Here is a 17,195-nt window from a genome sequence, read left to right as displayed (position 1 = left end):
CGGCGGAGACTTTTTTTCTGGGGTTGGCGCCAAGACTTCCAACCTGGAACCCAACACAAAGGCGTATGGAAGTAGATAGGTTTCTTTATACTTTTGGGTTTGCGGAAGACTATCATTTTTCTCAGAGGTGCCGGCACTGCTGAGGAGAAATGTATGTCATAGATTAATCAATCCCTTCTTAGAGCTACTTCATTCTTTATCCGCGAAATTTCTCTTGGAACGCTTCGTTGATTATCAATCGACACCTCCTTACCTCCACAGCAAAATGGCCGGCGACGTCCTCTCCACCGTTCTCTCCTACGCCGGCTGGGCTTTTCTCCCAAGAGTGAGCTTTCTTCCCTTCGTAGATATACACATATACAATCCCTATCTAACAAATGCCCAAAACAGTACGCAACCTCCTTCCTCCAAAACCTGTACTACCGCATAACCATTCGCGCCGGTGACCCTCACCCGGTCCCCTCTAGCCCGCGACACGCCCGCCATTACCGCAGAATCTACGTCGTCGTCGTAACCTCCTACCTCCTCTACACCCTTTACGAAGCCTACCACACACTCCGCGCTAAGGGCGACTTCTACCAACTACTAGGCGTGCTCCCGACAGACGATGACCGCACCATCAAATCACGCTTCCGGCGTCTAGCCACCCTGCACCACCCGGACAAGCGCCAGAGCCAGCAGTATATTCTCAACAGTGACGGCACCGGTTATGAGTCGCCCGATGCGCTATTTCTGCGACTGAGGTTGGCGCAGGATACGTTGCTGGACCCCGTGAAGCGGTTTGCGTACGATCGGTTTGGGCAGGAGGTGGTGGAAGGGTCTAAGGCGAAGACGATGGGCGAGTTTCTGTTTGTGGGGTTGCGCGCGCTGTTGCCGCAGTATTTAGGCGGGTTTGTCATGATGGTACTGATGAATCTGTTCTGGTTCTCGGCCTGGGGACGATATGTACGTTTTGTTCTCGTCCTGTTGTTCCCTTGGAAAACCAATCTCTATAATTACACATATATGTCCCTATTCACTCACATACTAACACCACATACAGTGGCGCTTCTACATCTTTTTCGCCCTCCTGACCCTCGAACTCGCCCTCCTCACCCACAAAAACGGCACCTTCATGCCCGCCTCCTACCTACCCCCCTGGCTCTCCACCCTCCTCCATCTAGACATTTTCTACCTCCTCCCTTTCCAAACCCTCACCCTAGCCCGCAACGCCTCCATGACCCTCAACATCTTCATCTCCCAACTGACACCGCCAGACTCGTCCTCCTCCTCAGCAACATCATCATCAAGTGCAGCAGCAGCAAGCAGCAACGGCGGGCTGACAGCGCAAACCCAGACGCAGCTGACGCAACTGATGCATCTTGCGCAGGTGAATGAGGCGGAGGCGACGCGGTTGTTGCAGCTAGGGCTAGCGCCTTTTAAGGGAGATAAGGAGAGTGTTGGGAAGTTGCGGCGGGGGATGAAGGAAGGGCTGGTTTTGGGGTCTGTGAGGGATGCGCCGGAGGTTAAGGAGGCGGTGAGGGTGGTTATGGAGAGGTGGGCTGGGGTGGGGATTTGAGAGGCAGGTTTTTCTCTCTCTCTCTCTCTCTCTTTTTTTTTTTTTTTTTGTTTCTGGCTATTGATGATGTATTGGCTTTGCGTTGCTTTTGCTTTTTATGCTCTTTTATGGGATGGTGTTTGGGGTGATGTTTGTTTCCCTGGTCAGTTTCTTCGAGACGGGAGGTATGTTATGTTTCGATATGTTGCATAGATAGAACTATTTTTTTTTTTTTTTTTTTTTTTCTTTTCTCTCTGCACAATGGATTTTGGCTGTAGCCGGTATGGGCATGTTCATTTAGAGTAGCGAGAATTGGCGATAGACATTACATCATCATCACCATCATTCATCATCAGGCCCTTGAGAGTTCTTTGTCCCTATTTCCTATTAAATGTATACCTACATAATTGCTCCGTTAATTTGCAGTGCCCGTAAGTATATGAAGCTCGAACGAAGACTGTGGAACGAAGGAACGAATACGGTGTGTTCATATATTATTTCTCCCTCCCTATTCTAGCATTCTGGTTCTTGGCTCATTGAATGAGCAGGGAATGGCAGAGGGGTATATCCCTGAACCATTCACGCTCTGTTTAAAACAGGCATGTGTGGTTGATTTGACTAGGTTTGGCAGTTTTGGATATTTGTACCTGTATTTCTATTCCTTTTTGCTCCAATGTGCGTGTCTGTATCTAAGGTGCATATAGAGTTAACATCATGATGAGCCAGGAATGGGGGCTGCTTAGTCACCACTCGAGTGGCTGTAACAGGTCTAGCCGTGTACACCCGTAAGGCTGCTGTATAATATACACAACAGCTGGATACTTGGCTCTACGTTGCGTACTTGGGCGTAACGAGGCCGTAACAGAACGGTACGGTAACAGGATTCGCTGGAACCTTTCCTTGGCGCTCCCCAGCGCGCGGGTGTATGTTTCTACGAGCGAGACCAAGCCCACGCCTAAGCCTGTGCCTCAGTTTCCGTTTCCTGGTGTGATGGCTGCGCTTCCCGCCCGCTTCCACTTCCCACTCTCGTCTCGCTGGTAATAATAATAATAATAGTAGTAGGTAGGTAGGTAGGTAGTAGCTAACACCACACTCCGGCTTTCTCGTCTCCTCATCATGACAATGAAACTCTCTCTCAGCCCACGCCTGGCTGCCTTCCTATTAATTCTCCCCTCCACCCATCCTCCCTGACTTTTTCTTCCCTTCACCACCACCACCACCACCATCACCACCATCACCACCATCACCACCATCACCACGACCACGACTATCACGGCTGTATACCGCCTATCACCACCCAAACGCGAAAACATCACCATCACGCCTACGCGCTAATATCCCCAAGATAGGCTGACCACCCAATTTATCGAGTCGCCTCAACCCACCCACCCCTCCCGTCGTCTCTACAAGGCAGCCCTATCCCACCTCTACGTCAAGCCTCCCTTGGCCGGACAGGAAATTAAATGGGAATTACGCCGCCCGGCAAACCTTCTTTTTCTTGTTTCTTTTTTTTTCATTGGGATTAATTCGAACGCAAATCCCCTTCATTCACCGTTGCGAAGAATTTTTGCCATCCCAAGAAAGTGGCTGGAGCCATCTTCGTCAAACCACTATAGGAAGGGAGAAAAAATTATTGTTGCAATTATTCTACCACCACCAAGCCAGCTTAATAGACATGCCGTCACCCACCAGGGCTCCCTCCTCCTCCTCCACCCCATCCACCTCCTCCTTCTCCGGCGGTAGATCGTCTTCCAAACCCTCCTCCGCAAAAATGACAAACCCACTCGTCCTCAAGCTCTCCTCCTCACTCCTCTCGCGCTTCCCCGGCACCACCACCACCTCAACGCCAGAGGAGCCTCCCATAGAAGACAACAAGACCAAACCCAAAGCTTCCTCTTCGCCTTCATCGCCATCCTCCTCTCCGTCCTCAACCCCCGCCTCCGCAGCGGCAGAAGCTACCCCCACCGTGGCTGCACCCGCCTCCTCTGCTGATAATGTTTCAGACGCAGCTTCCACACCCGCCGCGGCTCTGCCAGAGGCCCAGAGACGGAGAGGGGTCCCAGGTCCGAAACCTGGGAGCAAACGGGGTCTAGGACAGGGTGTTGACGCCAATATCACACCGAGACCAAGAGGGAAGCCTGGGCCGAAGAAGAAGCCGAGATTGTACGTTTCCTTCCCATTTTCCACCGTTTGTTCGAACCTCTTATTCGCTTTTTTTTCTCTCCTCCTTTTCGTCCAAAATTTACACCACCTCGAACAAAAATTGCTAACATGAGAACAAAAATATTACAGAGAGGACGGTTCCATCGACCCCAGCTCTCGCCCTACCCCCGGCGGAGGCACCTCCGGCACAGGTACCGGCCATGTGCCGACACCAACACACAAACTAGGCCCCAAAGCGAACCAAGGCGCTATCAACGCGGGCCTGCGCGCCCTCGACCGCACAGGCAAGCCATGCCGCAAATGGGAGCGGAAAACGTTTAACCTCAAGAGTTTTACGGGGGTTGTTTGGCAGGTCCCGACGTGGGCGGCACCGCCCAGGCCTGATGCTACTGCTGTTGTTGTTAATGGTGATTGTGGTAGTAGCATGGAGGATGTACAACCGACGGGACCGCGGAAGGAAGGGACGGAGGGACAGCAACAAGAGCAGGGCACCAGTGGTGGTGGGAAGGATGCGGATGGTGCCACGTTTAATATGGCCAATGGCACTGGTGCTGCTGCTCCCGCTTCCTCTTCTGCAACTGCTCCTGCTGGCAGCAGCGGCGCGCCCGCCATCGACGATGCTGATAGCAACGCGAATCAGAGTACGGCTAGCGCCTTTGCGGGTGAAGAGAAGCAGAGTTTCAAGGATCGGGATGGAGATGGGGATGTGACCCCGTTACTGCCGCTAGCGACGACGACCACATCGAGGGCAGATATGAATGCCGATTCTAATGCTAATAATTCTAATGAGAGTGGTGATGCTGCCGGTTCAGCTACGGCTGTTTCTGTCGCCGTTGTCTAGTGGTGGGTTGGGTGGTTGAAAAGTTGAAAAAGAAACTTCACCGTGCCTCTGTTTTCTGTCCGTCCTTGGTCCGGTCGATCTACCTGTCGAGCATAGAATTCTCTCTTTTTTTAATTTTCCTTTGGATGTCGGTGTCCCGTCTCGATTCTGCCGGCAAAAGGGGGGATTGTTTTTTCTTCCTCCTTTTCTGGTATGACTACCCCTTCTCATCCTCATCACCTTGGGTTTATTCTTTACTTTCATCCTCATCTGCTGATTCCAATGTACCACTTCCTTTCTCTGTATCATATTTTTGCCCTATTATATGAGGGGTTTTTTTCTCTCTCTCTGCACTTTCGTACGGTTATAAAGGGTGTGTTTTTCTTCTACTTTTTGTTTCAACTTTATATTTGATAACCATCCTTTCTACTACCGTCTCTGCTAATCGGTATTTGTCATTTGGTTCTTTTCTAATTTACCTGTTTTCCTAATAAATGTCCCTGCCTACCTACCTACCTTGTACAGCCTTCTTCCGTCCCTCCACCACTCTTCTTTCTTCTTCCTTCTTTTATTTTTCTACTTTTCTTCTTCCTCTCGTCCGACTGACTGCCAGCTACACATACATACATACACATACATCTCAGAAAGGGGAAAAGGCAAAAAAGCAAAAAAGCAAAAAAGTATTTTGAAAGAGCGGGTTGGGCATGCATCTTCATTTTTATATTTCAATATTCGTTTCACTTCGTTTTGGTTTGTCTTTTCGGGTCTCTATCTAGCACGGGATCGTTTCTTTTCTTTTTGCTCTTGGCAGACCGGACTCAGCAAAGCGAGGGATGGATTGGAGAATTAATATGGTTGTATTTTATGATATTTTCTTGTCGTTTGGCTTTTTTTTCTTTTTTTTAATGGTGTCTGAGGGCAGGATGGGGAATGGACGGATGGGAGATACAATATAGAAGAGGAAAAAAAGAAAGACGCATATGCTTGGTTTTTCCGTTCTGAATATTTTTCTTCTATATTTCTCTAGTTTTCCCTTTTGCTTATGTATATAGATAGATGGACTTTTTTTTTCCCTTCCAGCAGGTACAGACCGGTTTGGTGGATTCTGGGGTTTGGATTCTGTACACACATACACACTGGATAGGTACTCGGGCGACTCTGGAGGATGGACGTGGACGTGCCTATACTCTAAATAGTTCGATAATCCGCAAGGGAATAAATAGAACACGCCTCTTGCAATCCCTCCCTGTCGTAACATGGAATACGAGGAGGAGAAAGTCGGAGGAGGAGGTAGCTAGTCATGTAGCATTTGCTAGCCCCGACCCCGACCCCAGGCTTCGCTGAGGAATCGGCAATACTGCACCGAACTAGATTATTTGAAATGTGAGAGACGAGCAGGTAGTTTCCCCGTCCCCGTGCCAGTCAGCGCGAAGAATGATCGTATCGGTTCAATGTAGGTTGGAGAATGTGGTAGTAGTAAGTAGTGGTGGTGGTGGTTGGTTGGTGGTTGCGGTGGTAGTTGCTGGCCTGGCTGGCTCTAAATACATAATAAACCCTCAACTTATCAGACCACCAGTTAAGAAATATTTAGACTGTTTCACCGGGGAATTTCCCTTTTTATATATATGTCTATTATTTTTCTGCTGCTGCTGCTAGGAAATGGAGGTTGGTTTGTTTTTTCGAGCGATATATCTGGGCTAATAAATAATACAACATACTAACTATTTAATAATAAAACTACTTACTACTCCGCACATCATTCTAGCCTCTCCCTCTTTCTTTCTGTCCCCAGCGACCAAAGCGCCCAAGACGACGGGGAGAAGAGAAGAATAAGGAAATACGTCTTTCTATCCATCGTCCATCAACCATCACGGACGTATAAAAAGGCAACGAATTTACTCATTGCTGAGTCTGAGCCTGAGCCTGAGCCTGACCAGAACCCAACACCTGATCGAGCCATCTGTCTGTCGGCAATACTTCTGATAGATTATATTAGTTATATATAACTACACAGCAGTCCTCGTGGTGTTGCCGTGAGGTCATTGTCCCATCTAGAGTCCACACCACCGCCTCTAAGTTATCTGCTCCACTACCACCACTATCACCACCACCACCACCACCACTACACCTGATCACCACCACCACCACAACCTCGTTCGTCTTTTCTCCTCTCCCTCCCTCTCTATCCTACTACTATGTCAAATAATGCTCCTCCTGGCTCCGGTGGCGGGGGTCCTCCAATCTCCTATCCTGCACCGCCGCCTTCTTTCTCGTCCATGCCCCGACGCTCGTCCTATGCTTCTGTTGTCTCTGGCACCGCTGCTCTAGCCAACTCCACCCCATCCAATACTAGCAATATACCGACGGCCGCCAATACAACCTCCTCCTCCTCCCTAGATCCAGCTTCCTCCCAAAACCTTCTCCAACACCAGCAGCAGCAACTCTTCCAACTACTGCAAATACAACAACAGCAACAGCAACAGCAACATAATCCTCGACAACATCAGCAACATCCGTCGGCCTGGTCAGGTCCGCATCCTCCGTCTTTCCTCTCTTCTTCTTCAGCATCCGGCGCTACTCCAAGTAACTCTTTCCCCCCGCACTACATTCCTCCCGATTCTCGAGCACATAGCAGTGGCAGACACGTCTGGGTGGACAGTAGTGTCGCCCATAACAGCAACATGCAGCCAAACGGTGCCAGTGGCGGGGGAGGAGGCGGAGGAGGAGGGGCTGCAGGAAGCCCATGGAGGAGATCTCTCCCTCCCAACAGCACAAGCACAAATCCTGCAACTACATCCGGTCTCCCCTTTTACTCGCGGCAATTCGCAACCTATCCAGACCACTACTCCCCGTCTCCTTCGCCATACACAGGTTTCCTGCACGGTCCCTCCTCCTCCCCTGCTACCTCCTTCTTCACCCCCTCATATCTCAGAAACTCCAAATACATCGCGCAGCTCGCCGCAGCACATAGATCCAACACCTTCAACGCCGCCACATCCTCCTCCTCCTCAGCTGCAATATCATCTACTCAAAAGGACTCCGCTTCAAACCACTCCTCAGCCTCCACCTCCTCAAACACCGCCGCCACCGCGAATAATGCTGCCCGCGCTACAAATACCAATACCAGCTCCAACACCACACCAGGTGCGCCCCCACTCTCCACCAACTCCAGTAATGTAAACCTCCACCGCCTCGCCCCATCCCACCGCGGCATGACCCACGAGATCATCGAGCACCCCCCCTCATCATCAGACGATGAGAGCACCCCCATCATGCCCCTTCCCTCCCGCTGGAGTGATCAGTATAAAAACGCAGGCCTGGACCTGCTGAGCGATGGCCTGGAGGTGCGGTACTTGGGCAACCCTCTTAAGCTTGATCATGAAGCTGCGTCGTGTCGGGCAGACCATCCAATGCCGCCGCAGTGCGGCATTTATTACTTTGAGGTTACCATCATGTCGAAGCCGAAGGATGGGTACGTGTTTATTTTATATATATTATATATAAGTCTATATATTCGATATTTAGTATGGGTAAAATGTGGTTTTAGCTAATATATTCGTTTTAGGATGATATGCGTGGGCTTCACGAGCAACAAAGCATCTCTCGAACGATTACCGGGCTGGGAGCCGGAATCCTGGGCTTACCACGGCGACGATGGCAGGACTTTCTTCGGCGAGACGCAGGGTCAGGGTACGCAGTATGGGCCCAAATATTCGGTGAATGATACCATTGGCTGCGGGGTGAATTTCTCGACGAGTACTGCTTTTTTCACGAGGAATGGGGTGTTTCTTGGTATGGCATTATCCACACCCCCCCCCCCCGGGGTTACTTTTTGGACTACCAAACACAATATCCATGTATTAAAGGTATGGGGGATTGCTAACAGTTTCGTGTGTTTGAATCAGGTGATGCGTTCCGGGAACTGAGGAATGTGAAGCTATATCCTGCCGTTGGGGTGAAGAAGCAACCCACCACGCATCTAAAGGCGAATTTTGGCCAGTCTCCTTTTATCTATGATATTGATGGGCTGATGGAGGTAAGGCTACTACTCCTTTTCTGAAGAGACGAAAACATTTATTACTCCAGTGGTTGTCTGATCTTCCGAATGCATGCTAACAATATTATTTACTTTTGCTCCAGAGGGAGAAACTCAAAGTTCAAGCGGACATAAGGGCTACTAGTATTTCTAATCTGCATTCGTCCCTCGACGAGACGACGTTTATCCAGGAACTCGTGGCTCAATTTTTGGCGCATGGTGGCTATGTAGAGACCGCACGAGCATTTGCTGAAGAGGTCCAGGAGGAGTCGCGGGCTTTGCAGAATGGGCGAGAGACGCCGTTAAAGGATTATCAGGCTGAGGAGGATGGTGATGCTATTAAACGACAAAGTAACATTTCTATCCCCAACTCCCTCTCTGATCCCTTTTTTTTTTTTTTTTTTTTTTTTTTTTTTTTTTTTTTTTTTTGGAGGGTGTTAAATGTACTGACACTTATTTTTCAGGAATCCGTACTGCCATTTTGGACGGCGATATCGACAAGGCTTTAAAATTAACAAATGCCTCGTACGCCGACGTCCTCGTCAACAATCCGCAGATATACTTCCGCCTCCGCTGTCGGAAATTCATCGAGATGATGCGCCGTTGCACTGAACCACAACCTACTACTTCCTCGACGTCCAAACAGGCGCCCCGCTCACCCAATGGCGCTACCTCTATGTCAGTATATGATACTAGCGATGATGTCTTCGCGCACGATATGGAATTAGACGAGCAGATGAACGATGTCATCGACGATGACGACGAAGACGATAATGGTTCTTTAGAAGCCGGTGGGAGACATGACGATCGTGATGATAATGACGACCAAGCCCTGGACGACGACGACGACGACGACGAAAACGGCATGGACGTCGAAGAATCAGCCGAGTACAACGGCACCCCGCGCACAACGACACAGCCACAGGCGGCAAACGTAGCAAACTACCACGGCCTCCTCCACAAAGCGATCTTATACGGCCAGGAGCTGCAGGCTGATTACCCCGGCGACGAGCGGCGGGAGTATAAGCGGGCGCTGGACGATATATTTTCACTAGTCGCCTACTCGAATCCCAAGTCGAGCGTGCACGGGCATCTGCTTGAGCCGAGCGGGCGCGTGCCGGTGGCGGAGGAGTTGAATTCTGCGATTCTGGGTGAGTTTTTCTTTTGTTATTTTCTTCTCTCATAGCAGTTTTACTTTATCATCATCCCATTCCCTACGCACCCCGCCTCTATTCTACGATGATATGCTAATCTAGACAAAATTAATCGTGTATAGTATTCCTTGGCAAATCCTCATCCGCCGCTCTAGAGAAGCTATACCAACAGACAGAGGTGCTGGTAAATGAGATCAGCGAGGACGGCGGCGCTGGGGCGTTTATTAATGTGCGGCATGATTTTGTGATATAAAAAAGACCATCAGCAGCCAGCAGCAACGACAAAACGACAAAAACGACGTTTGTAGCATTTGCAGTATGCAGTATGCAGTATACAGGACGGAGTATTCTCTGATGTAATGGAGCACGATGGGGGTGTGCGTGTGTTTATTTTTATTTTTATTTTATTTTTATGTTCTTTTCCTCTCTTTCATTATTATCCCATTCCACAGGCTGTTCCTTTTCTTTTCTTTTCTTTTCTCTTTTTATTCTTTTTAATTTTCAATTTTTTAGTTATCCATTTTTCCCATTATTATGTTCCCTTATTCATCCCATCTCTCTCCTCCATCCCCTCCCCTCCCCCCCCCTCCCCTTGCCATTCCCCCGCCTCCCACTCCCTGCCTTGTCACTCTCTTCCCATCCAGCACACCAACATCAATTTATTCCAATACCTCTCGAACACTCCATGCTCTCGTTGTGCTAGGTAAACAAGAAGGGGGGGGTTGGCTGGTGTGCCTCTTTTTCTTTCTTTCTGTCTTTCTTTTATCTTCCCGTGCTGGTATCATATAGTTAATATCGTCGAAGTCATGGGCACACACATCATCCTGAAGAACAGGCTGCGAAATGGTGAGAAGAAGGAAGTAAGGGAGGAAGGGGAAATACAAGGTAGGGTAGGGAAGGGAAGGGAAAGGAATGGAAAGGAATGGAATGGGGGAAATTACAGATTAGTGAGCGTGTGTGTGCTCAGATGGAAACATTTATGGTTTTCTTTTCTCTTTTCGTGTTTCTGCAAAAGAGAGGTAGGTATTCATCAGTTGCATCCTCATCATTAATTTTCTTTATGTTTATATTTATATTTATATTTTTATTATTATTACTGGACTTGTTTTCTTTGGTCCCCCCTCTGAAGTAAACCACCAACTACGCCTCTTTATATTTCTCTATTGCAAGCTTATGTTGCATCTGATATAGCGGGTATGTAGTGAACATGAATATGAATTTGGGAATTGGCTTTTCATTAACTATAGCTAATGAGTTGACAGGGCTTTTTGTTTTCTTTTTCTTTTTCTTTTTCTTTTTCTTTTTCATTGAAAACTTTTGTTTCTTCAGCTCTTTGTCTCTCTTATTTTCTAGCCCTGCTAAAATATAAATAGAACTCAAAACACTACCATGAGTAGTTAACTCTCTGTGCATTTTTTTCATTGATTCTTTTCCTTTCTTGTTCCTGGATTTTGATCAGTACATGGGTAGATGAGCATCCATTACTCACCCTCAACTAACTCAAAGAGTGATTGATGAAGATTTAAGAGGACAGCTACATGGAGTTTGACTGCAAGATGGAAGTTAAAGAGGCGACGAACGGTAGGTAAATGAGAGAAGAGGATTACTGTAATTCTTGAGAACTGAGGGGATATGTCTAGGTATAACTTTACAATTCCTCTCATTTATTCATCGTTCTCTGACTTCGCTGCCTCATTGAATTGCGGACGCTGTTTACCTTCAACCAATAATGCTACAGAGCAACAAAACCCCCGAGCTTCTTGGCCCTTGGATATCTTAATATCTTCCCTGCCCTGGTCTCTGCATGGTTGCTGTCATCATCATCTTCTTCTTCTCCTCCTCCTCCTCCTCCTTCACCAAGCAATCTATCATACCACCCTCGTTCGTTAGATGTATGCGTTTACCCCAGCACCACACCACACCACCACTACCCTACCTAGATTTATGATCCAGGACAAACTAACTTATGGACGACGACCCCATCCGCTATCCCGCCGGCTCCCCGGGCGCCTAGGCTCCCGACCAACCAGTCCTCCCCTCCCTCCTGCTGCACTTTAATCAAGGACGAGCGGAGTCCGCGTCTGAGTCCGACTGAGTTCCGAGTCTAGAGTTGGGTCGTTAGGGTCGAGAACAACACTGCACTGCACTGCACCTAAGGTAGCTCGCTCCGTAAGGGTCCTTAATTACCTAGGTAGTTATGTAGTTACTGTAGTTAAATAATAACTACTGAACTAACTTAAGGAAACCCCCGTTCAAGCGTATTCGTTCACTCAAATCCAAACCGTAGCCGAGACTTCAGGGAGGAGAGGGGAGAGATCCATTGGAATATTTTGCTCATCGTGGTACGGTACGGTAAGTATACTCCGTACATACATGGGCAAATTTGTTTTATTTTCGATCCAATATTAATAATCAATTCCCCAACCGCCCTTTGGATACATCATACCCGGGGAGAGAGTTGAGCGGACCCGCTGGTTAAACTAGAGGTTATACGGGGGCTTCCTGCTAGCCATGATATTTATCCTAAGGAGGAGTCTTTCCCCCCATTAGGTCAATTTTTTCAATTTCTTTTCAATTTTTTTTTCTTGGACTTTGACTAGTTGATGAATATTTAGATACCACCCTCCCTTTTCCTGTACATATATATCTTTCCTATATCGCCGTCCGTTGTATAAATATATATACGCCTAATCTACAGTACGAAGTTCCACAGATGAGATAATACCTCCCTCCGGATTCGGATTATCAAGTTACCTCACCATTCTATGAGGTAGGGAGAGGGGAGAGATAGCATATACATACATTAAGAAAATCCCTCCCAGCATATAGATGGCTTGTCTGCAACGGCCAAATTCCCCAGATGCCATCCCATGGCAATGGCCATGGCCATGGCGGGAAAATAAGAACCCGCCCAAATGGCTGCACATCCGCTCGTCCAAGTGGTTTATTCTCTGGGTGTGCTCATTCTCGGTGTTTGCGGTATGTGTGGATGAACGCAAATTTATCGTTCTAGACAACCGGAAGTTCCCGCCTATTCGACTGAACTAAACTAGTTGGCTAACCGATTGGATTGCTTGTTGATAGGATATATTCCTATATGCATTGGTACGCTACTGGCTCATTTGATTTCCTTAAATTTTGGATCCAATATAGTTGGATACAATTGGATGGATGACTCTGGAGTTTAGAGAGCGCTCTGACGGGGAAAACTTGATCAGATCGTGCCGGTGATACCGTTCGCGCTTAGTTATCGGGTTGGACTTGATCCCAGTGATGGTGAGCAATTCCCGTTTCCCTTCCCATCCGAAAACCTGTGCCGTGGCTGATAGATAGATATATATCCGTAGCGCAAAAATGGACGTCAATTCTCCTTACCATATATGCGGGAGGTTTGCTCGTTGGATCGCGTTAGTGTCTCTGATTCCATTTCCATGCCAGAGAAAAGATACCCACACCAGTACCCGTTCCATGCTCATGTTCATGGCTGACATGTTTTCTAGCCCTTTGTGGGTGGTGGGCGGACAAGACCAAAGCCCGCCAGGTTCCTTTCATCGTTGGCCTTTTGCTCCTGGCGGGTGCAACCGTGATGTTCGCACTCGCAAGGAATTTGGCCTTGTTAGTAGTCGCCCGAATCCTACAGGGCCTGTCAGGTGCAGTTGTGTGGACCATCGCACTGGCAATGATGGCGGATAGAGTTGGATCACAGGAAATCGGAGCGCACTTAGGAACGATTGTCGCCGCCCGAAGCATTGCAACGATCAGCGCGCCATTGATAGGCGGCATTGTATATGCGAAAGTGGGGTATTATATGGTATATGTTACCGCCTTCATTTTCCTAGGGGCAGATATTGTTTTTCGGCTCGTCATGATTGAAGCTCGAGTTGCGCAAAAGTGGGATCCGTCAATAGGTCTGCAGTTAGCTCGGGAGCATTTTTCTACCCAAAAACTGGAAGGGCCTGAAAAGGTGTCCCAAAAAGAAGACGAGGCAAGAGCTTTCACTGTTGCTCAGCCTCGGGGGAGTAGGATTTCTCGTTTGGTCCATTACCTACCACCATTCATTACAGTGCTAAGCTCGATTCGCCTTGTCATGGCTCTCTGGGGCTGCACAGTTTTAGCCATATTATTTGGAGCCTTCGAGGCTACTATCCCCCTGTTCGTTCATTCCACATTTCACTGGGACTCTGCTGGTGCCGGGCTCGTTTTTCTGGCAGTCCTTATTCCTACCTTTATATCTCCTGCCATAGGCTGGCTGGCCGACAAGCATGGAACACGCTGGTACGTCGCTATAGGATACCTCCTCACTACGATCCCAGTAATTCTACTCCGCATCGTGACACAGAATACCCTGTATAATAAGATCGTTTTCTGCGTTCTCCTCGCTTTCTCTGGCGGCTTGGCAATGTTGTTTGAAGTCCCAGTACAGATCGAAATCGTCCTATCCGTCGAGGAGAAGATGCGAGAGAACGCCGCACATTATGGAGAACAGGGGGCATATGCACAGGCGTTTGGGTTAGGGAATTTGACGTACGCTCTTGGGCTGATTATTGGCCCACTTTGGGGCGGATATGCTGTTGAGGGCGCAGGATGGGGTGTGATGACGCTCACGCTTGGAATTATGTGTTGCGTCAGCGCGGTGCCGGCCGCTATTTGGACGGAGGGAAATATATTCAAAAGAAAAAAGAAACCCAATAGTGGAAGGGAAGGAGAGGGAGAGCGGCAGGAGGTATCTGCATCTGTGGGAACCGCATCGGCGTCAAATTCCCATGATACTGCTCAAAATAGACCAGAGCCTGACTCAATTATCGTTCCCCCATCTGCCGTTTAGGCTCTTTGCTTGTTGGCTTATAGAAGCTATTCGGTTCATCCAAATTGGTCACTAGTTGGTGGATGCCTCGAACCACGATTTTTGGGATAAGAATCTCGGACGAGGGAATTCCTTTAACGCAGAAGAATGCGTCTGACCGATAACCAATTTGGCCACTATCAATGAAACATACCCCCATGCGGGCTTCAAATCACGAAACGTGCTGAATGCAGGTACTCTGTTATATAGTTATATAGTAGGAAGAACGATGTATATACCCTTTTGTACATATATTTATGACAAAAACGAACCTCAAGATGAATGTGAGAGTGACGAGGAGCCTTAAATTTCGTGATGAAAACTCCACATCTCGAAAAAAGGACCAACTCAAAGGGCCAACACCAACACCAACCAACGCCGGCCTCCTAAAATTCTTAGCCATACCACTCGGCTGACTGCATGCGGTTGCATATTTATTTTAATCCAACGTCGCTGATAGGTAAGTAGGCTGTTTTGCTGTCAATTTAATCCAGAAACTCGAAACTCATCAACTGAGCATGTTGAAATATTGCCGAGTTGAGGCTCACGCCGATCTTGCTTGCTAGGGACATTCACTATCTGGGAAGGAGCGACCCATGATGGGCTACTAATACCCAACAATCCGATCTTGGTAATTCTTCGATCAGCTGAGAAAGGAAGGCACCATCCCAGTTGGGTTGGTCGGTGGTTCCTTCTTTGTTTAGACGGGAATTTCAAAGCTTTGGCCGCGGTTTATGTGAAAACACGGCAGAAGCGACGAGATAAACACTAGTTAAATACTAGATGCTCGCTTTGAAAGATTATACCCGCATTGCAGATAGCATTATCCCGTACGCTGTCGCCGATCCTTTTGGTTAATTTTGCCGAAAAACCTATTTCCTCAGTCCTGACTTGATAAGGCTACTTACTCCACAGAAACCGCGTGAAGCCTTGCAACCAGTGAAGAATTCTTTCGTTTGTTCCTTTTGAGTGTGAAAATACATGGCTGAGTAGCCTGGCACGCGTGCGTTTCACAGGACATTCTTTCATTTTGGAGTGCTTGGGTAAAACGGCCGATGGGGTAGTACTCGCGGGGTTGAAGATACTTTGGCTAAGAGTCAACGATAACACCTCCGAAGATGAAACGACGATTATTCAGGTTCGAAGAAATGGTCTTTTTCGTCGTGTTCCTTTTCTTAGAAATCAGTTTGGTCCACGCAGCTTGCGAATGCGGGTTCTCCATGGACGACACAAAAGATTACTTCACACATGTTATATACAACAATTTCAGCACATTGTCACCGTCGAAAAGGCTCGGTTCAAATCCGGATTTCATAAAGGATTGGGTCATTCAGGACTGGGGTGTTCCTCCGAAAGGCTGGGTGAAACCTTTGGCGATCGATAATGCAAAAGAAAACGTTTTCCTCCGTGAAGGCAACCTTGTATTGCGACAACAGGGGTACTCGAAAGAACAAGCTTCGAAGAAAAGAAAAGTGAGTGTGGCTTCTATTGCCAGCCAGAACGGCGACATTATCCACGGTAGTTTTCGGGCTGAGCTGAAGCTGGAAAATGCGAAAGGTGGAAGCTGTGGCGCATTCTTTTGGTATCGTGTGAGTAGCTATTTCTCAATTCTCTTCACTTTTCTTTTGGAGAATATGATATTTAGAGAGGGAGGGTAAGCACAAGCTAAACTCTTTGGGTCGAGTTGTTCTTGGAAGACAGGACGACGAGAACGAAATTGATATCGAAATTCTCTCAAGGGAATTCAAATCAAATTGGTTTCCAGTCCACTATACAACACACCCCGCTCTGGACGAGAATGGACAAGTCATCAGCAATGCCACGAAAGTGATTCCACTACGCGACAACGATTTGCTGAACTCCTTCCAAAGACATCGGTTTGATTGGACCCCGGAGGAGTTGAGATTCTACCAGAACTCAACACAGGTGCATTCAAACACTCTGCGGATTCCACACGCTCCGGGCCATGCGTACTTGAACGTTTGGGCAGACGGCGGACAGTGGAGCGGTGCACCAAGCACAACCGATGTATTTTTGACCATCAGGCTTATCGCGATTTACCACAATACATCCAAGAGTGATCAAGGGCTCGACAGAGCATTTAACGAGCAATGCAAGAAGGCGGGAGGGCCATCGAATGTAACAATATGTCTTGATACGAGCATTGAAAGTGGGATGGTAGACCCTTCATCGTCAGCATCAACGGTTGTCCCGTTGCAAATTTGGATTCTTTCGTTGTTATGTGTAGCTTTAGCCGTTGTTGTCTCAGCTCTATGAGATAATCAGTCAAGGATACTTTTGGTGAACCTATCGAATTTAATAAATAGTATGATACCTTAGGGCTTTATAATTCTACCAGCCCCCATACCACATCCAGTTTCTATGGCTTTCCGGTTCATGGCTGCTTTGCATATAATGGTTTTCGTCAAGTTCTTTCATAGCAGAAGCCTGTTGTCTTATGTAAACCTGGTGCTTGCAAGGTTCCAAACTTTGCTCCAGTATTCGATCCGAAGATGCAGTGTCAGAGGGCGGACGCTCATTGGTGTGGAGAGTTCTTGCTTGATTCCTTGGAAGGTTGGCCGAAATTGCTGTTGGCGCGGATATCAACGGAGGCCGGAATTTTTGCCGCCCAACCCCCACCT

General features: G+C 48.0%; 5 protein-coding genes across 6 annotated transcripts; all 5 read left to right on the top strand.

Moving 5' to 3' along the window:
* Nucleotides 1-79: 79 nt before the first annotated feature.
* On the top strand, nt 80-1,663 carry BDCG_01874 (membrane associated DnaJ chaperone). The gene is made up of 3 exons (XM_045417422.1): nt 80-325; nt 391-945; nt 1,043-1,663. Exons 1-3 carry the CDS (start codon nt 266-268, stop codon nt 1,556-1,558), a joined length of 1,131 nt encoding a protein of 376 aa, XP_045274237.1. The 5' UTR covers nt 80-265; the 3' UTR covers nt 1,559-1,663.
* Nucleotides 1,664-2,458: 795 nt separating this feature from the next.
* On the top strand, nt 2,459-6,072 carry BDCG_01873 (uncharacterized protein). Its single transcript, XM_045417421.1, has 2 exons — nt 2,459-3,700; nt 3,830-6,072. Exons 1-2 carry the CDS (start codon nt 3,213-3,215, stop codon nt 4,539-4,541), a joined length of 1,200 nt encoding a protein of 399 aa, XP_045274236.1. The 5' UTR covers nt 2,459-3,212; the 3' UTR covers nt 4,542-6,072.
* Nucleotides 6,073-6,097: 25 nt separating this feature from the next.
* On the top strand, nt 6,098-11,122 carry BDCG_01872 (ran-binding protein). The gene is made up of 6 exons (XM_045417420.1): nt 6,098-7,992; nt 8,086-8,312; nt 8,426-8,556; nt 8,661-8,907; nt 9,021-9,707; nt 9,833-11,122. Exons 1-6 carry the CDS (start codon nt 6,716-6,718, stop codon nt 9,961-9,963), a joined length of 2,700 nt encoding a protein of 899 aa, XP_045274235.1. The 5' UTR covers nt 6,098-6,715; the 3' UTR covers nt 9,964-11,122.
* Nucleotides 11,123-11,157: 35 nt separating this feature from the next.
* BDCG_01871 lies at nt 11,158-14,951 on the top strand. 2 transcript variants are annotated; one of them, XM_045417419.1, is made up of 5 exons: nt 11,158-12,689; nt 12,795-12,815; nt 12,929-12,986; nt 13,058-13,117; nt 13,237-14,951. In XM_045417419.1, exons 3-5 carry the CDS (start codon nt 12,984-12,986, stop codon nt 14,533-14,535), a joined length of 1,362 nt encoding a protein of 453 aa, XP_045279806.1. In that variant the 5' UTR covers nt 11,158-12,689; nt 12,795-12,815; nt 12,929-12,983; the 3' UTR covers nt 14,536-14,951. The 2 variants fall into 2 exon arrangements, with proteins under 2 accessions (XP_045279806.1, XP_045279805.1); XM_045417418.1 differs by having other exon boundaries at nt 13,211-14,951.
* Nucleotides 14,952-15,333: 382 nt separating this feature from the next.
* Nucleotides 15,334-16,916, top strand: BDCG_01870 (uncharacterized protein). Its single transcript, XM_045417417.1, has 2 exons — nt 15,334-16,142; nt 16,255-16,916. Exons 1-2 carry the CDS (start codon nt 15,672-15,674, stop codon nt 16,828-16,830), a joined length of 1,047 nt encoding a protein of 348 aa, XP_045274234.1. The 5' UTR covers nt 15,334-15,671; the 3' UTR covers nt 16,831-16,916.
* Nucleotides 16,917-17,195: the final 279 nt, after the last annotated feature.

The sequence above is a fragment of the Blastomyces dermatitidis genome (genome assembly GCF_000003525.1).
Source record: "Blastomyces dermatitidis ER-3 genomic scaffold supercont1.2, whole genome shotgun sequence".
Taxonomy (NCBI): domain Eukaryota; kingdom Fungi; phylum Ascomycota; class Eurotiomycetes; order Onygenales; family Ajellomycetaceae; genus Blastomyces; species Blastomyces dermatitidis.
Note: the sequence above shows the minus strand (reverse complement) of the source record. Positions and strands in the feature narration are given on the sequence as shown.

What these genes read in the sequence shown, in the direction of transcription:
- BDCG_01874 (XM_045417422.1), top strand. Translation starts at nt 266, where the DNA reads ATGGCCGGCGACGTCCTCTCCACCGTTCTCTCCTACGCCGGCTGGGCT. An exon ending in GCTGGGCTTTTCTCCCAAGA is followed by an intron (nt 326 to 390) that starts GTGAGCTTTCTT and finishes TGCCCAAAACAG; the next exon opens with TACGCAACCTCCTTCCTCCA. An exon ending in TCTCGGCCTGGGGACGATAT is followed by an intron (nt 946 to 1,042) that starts GTACGTTTTGTT and finishes CACCACATACAG; the next exon opens with TGGCGCTTCTACATCTTTTT.
- BDCG_01873 (XM_045417421.1), top strand. Translation starts at nt 3,213, where the DNA reads ATGCCGTCACCCACCAGGGCTCCCTCCTCCTCCTCCACCCCATCCACC. An exon ending in CCGAAGAAGAAGCCGAGATT is followed by an intron (nt 3,701 to 3,829) that starts GTACGTTTCCTT and finishes AAAATATTACAG; the next exon opens with AGAGGACGGTTCCATCGACC.
- BDCG_01872 (XM_045417420.1), top strand. Translation starts at nt 6,716, where the DNA reads ATGTCAAATAATGCTCCTCCTGGCTCCGGTGGCGGGGGTCCTCCAATC. An exon ending in ATGTCGAAGCCGAAGGATGG is followed by an intron (nt 7,993 to 8,085) that starts GTACGTGTTTAT and finishes TATTCGTTTTAG; the next exon opens with GATGATATGCGTGGGCTTCA. An exon ending in TGATGCTATTAAACGACAAA is followed by an intron (nt 8,908 to 9,020) that starts GTAACATTTCTA and finishes CTTATTTTTCAG; the next exon opens with GAATCCGTACTGCCATTTTG.
- BDCG_01871 (XM_045417418.1), top strand. Translation starts at nt 12,540, where the DNA reads ATGGCTTGTCTGCAACGGCCAAATTCCCCAGATGCCATCCCATGGCAA. An exon ending in ATATATTCCTATATGCATTG is followed by an intron (nt 12,816 to 12,928) that starts GTACGCTACTGG and finishes AAACTTGATCAG; the next exon opens with ATCGTGCCGGTGATACCGTT. An exon ending in AGGTTTGCTCGTTGGATCGC is followed by an intron (nt 13,118 to 13,210) that starts GTTAGTGTCTCT and finishes CATGTTTTCTAG; the next exon opens with CCCTTTGTGGGTGGTGGGCG.
- BDCG_01870 (XM_045417417.1), top strand. Translation starts at nt 15,672, where the DNA reads ATGAAACGACGATTATTCAGGTTCGAAGAAATGGTCTTTTTCGTCGTG. An exon ending in GCGCATTCTTTTGGTATCGT is followed by an intron (nt 16,143 to 16,254) that starts GTGAGTAGCTAT and finishes CTTGGAAGACAG; the next exon opens with GACGACGAGAACGAAATTGA.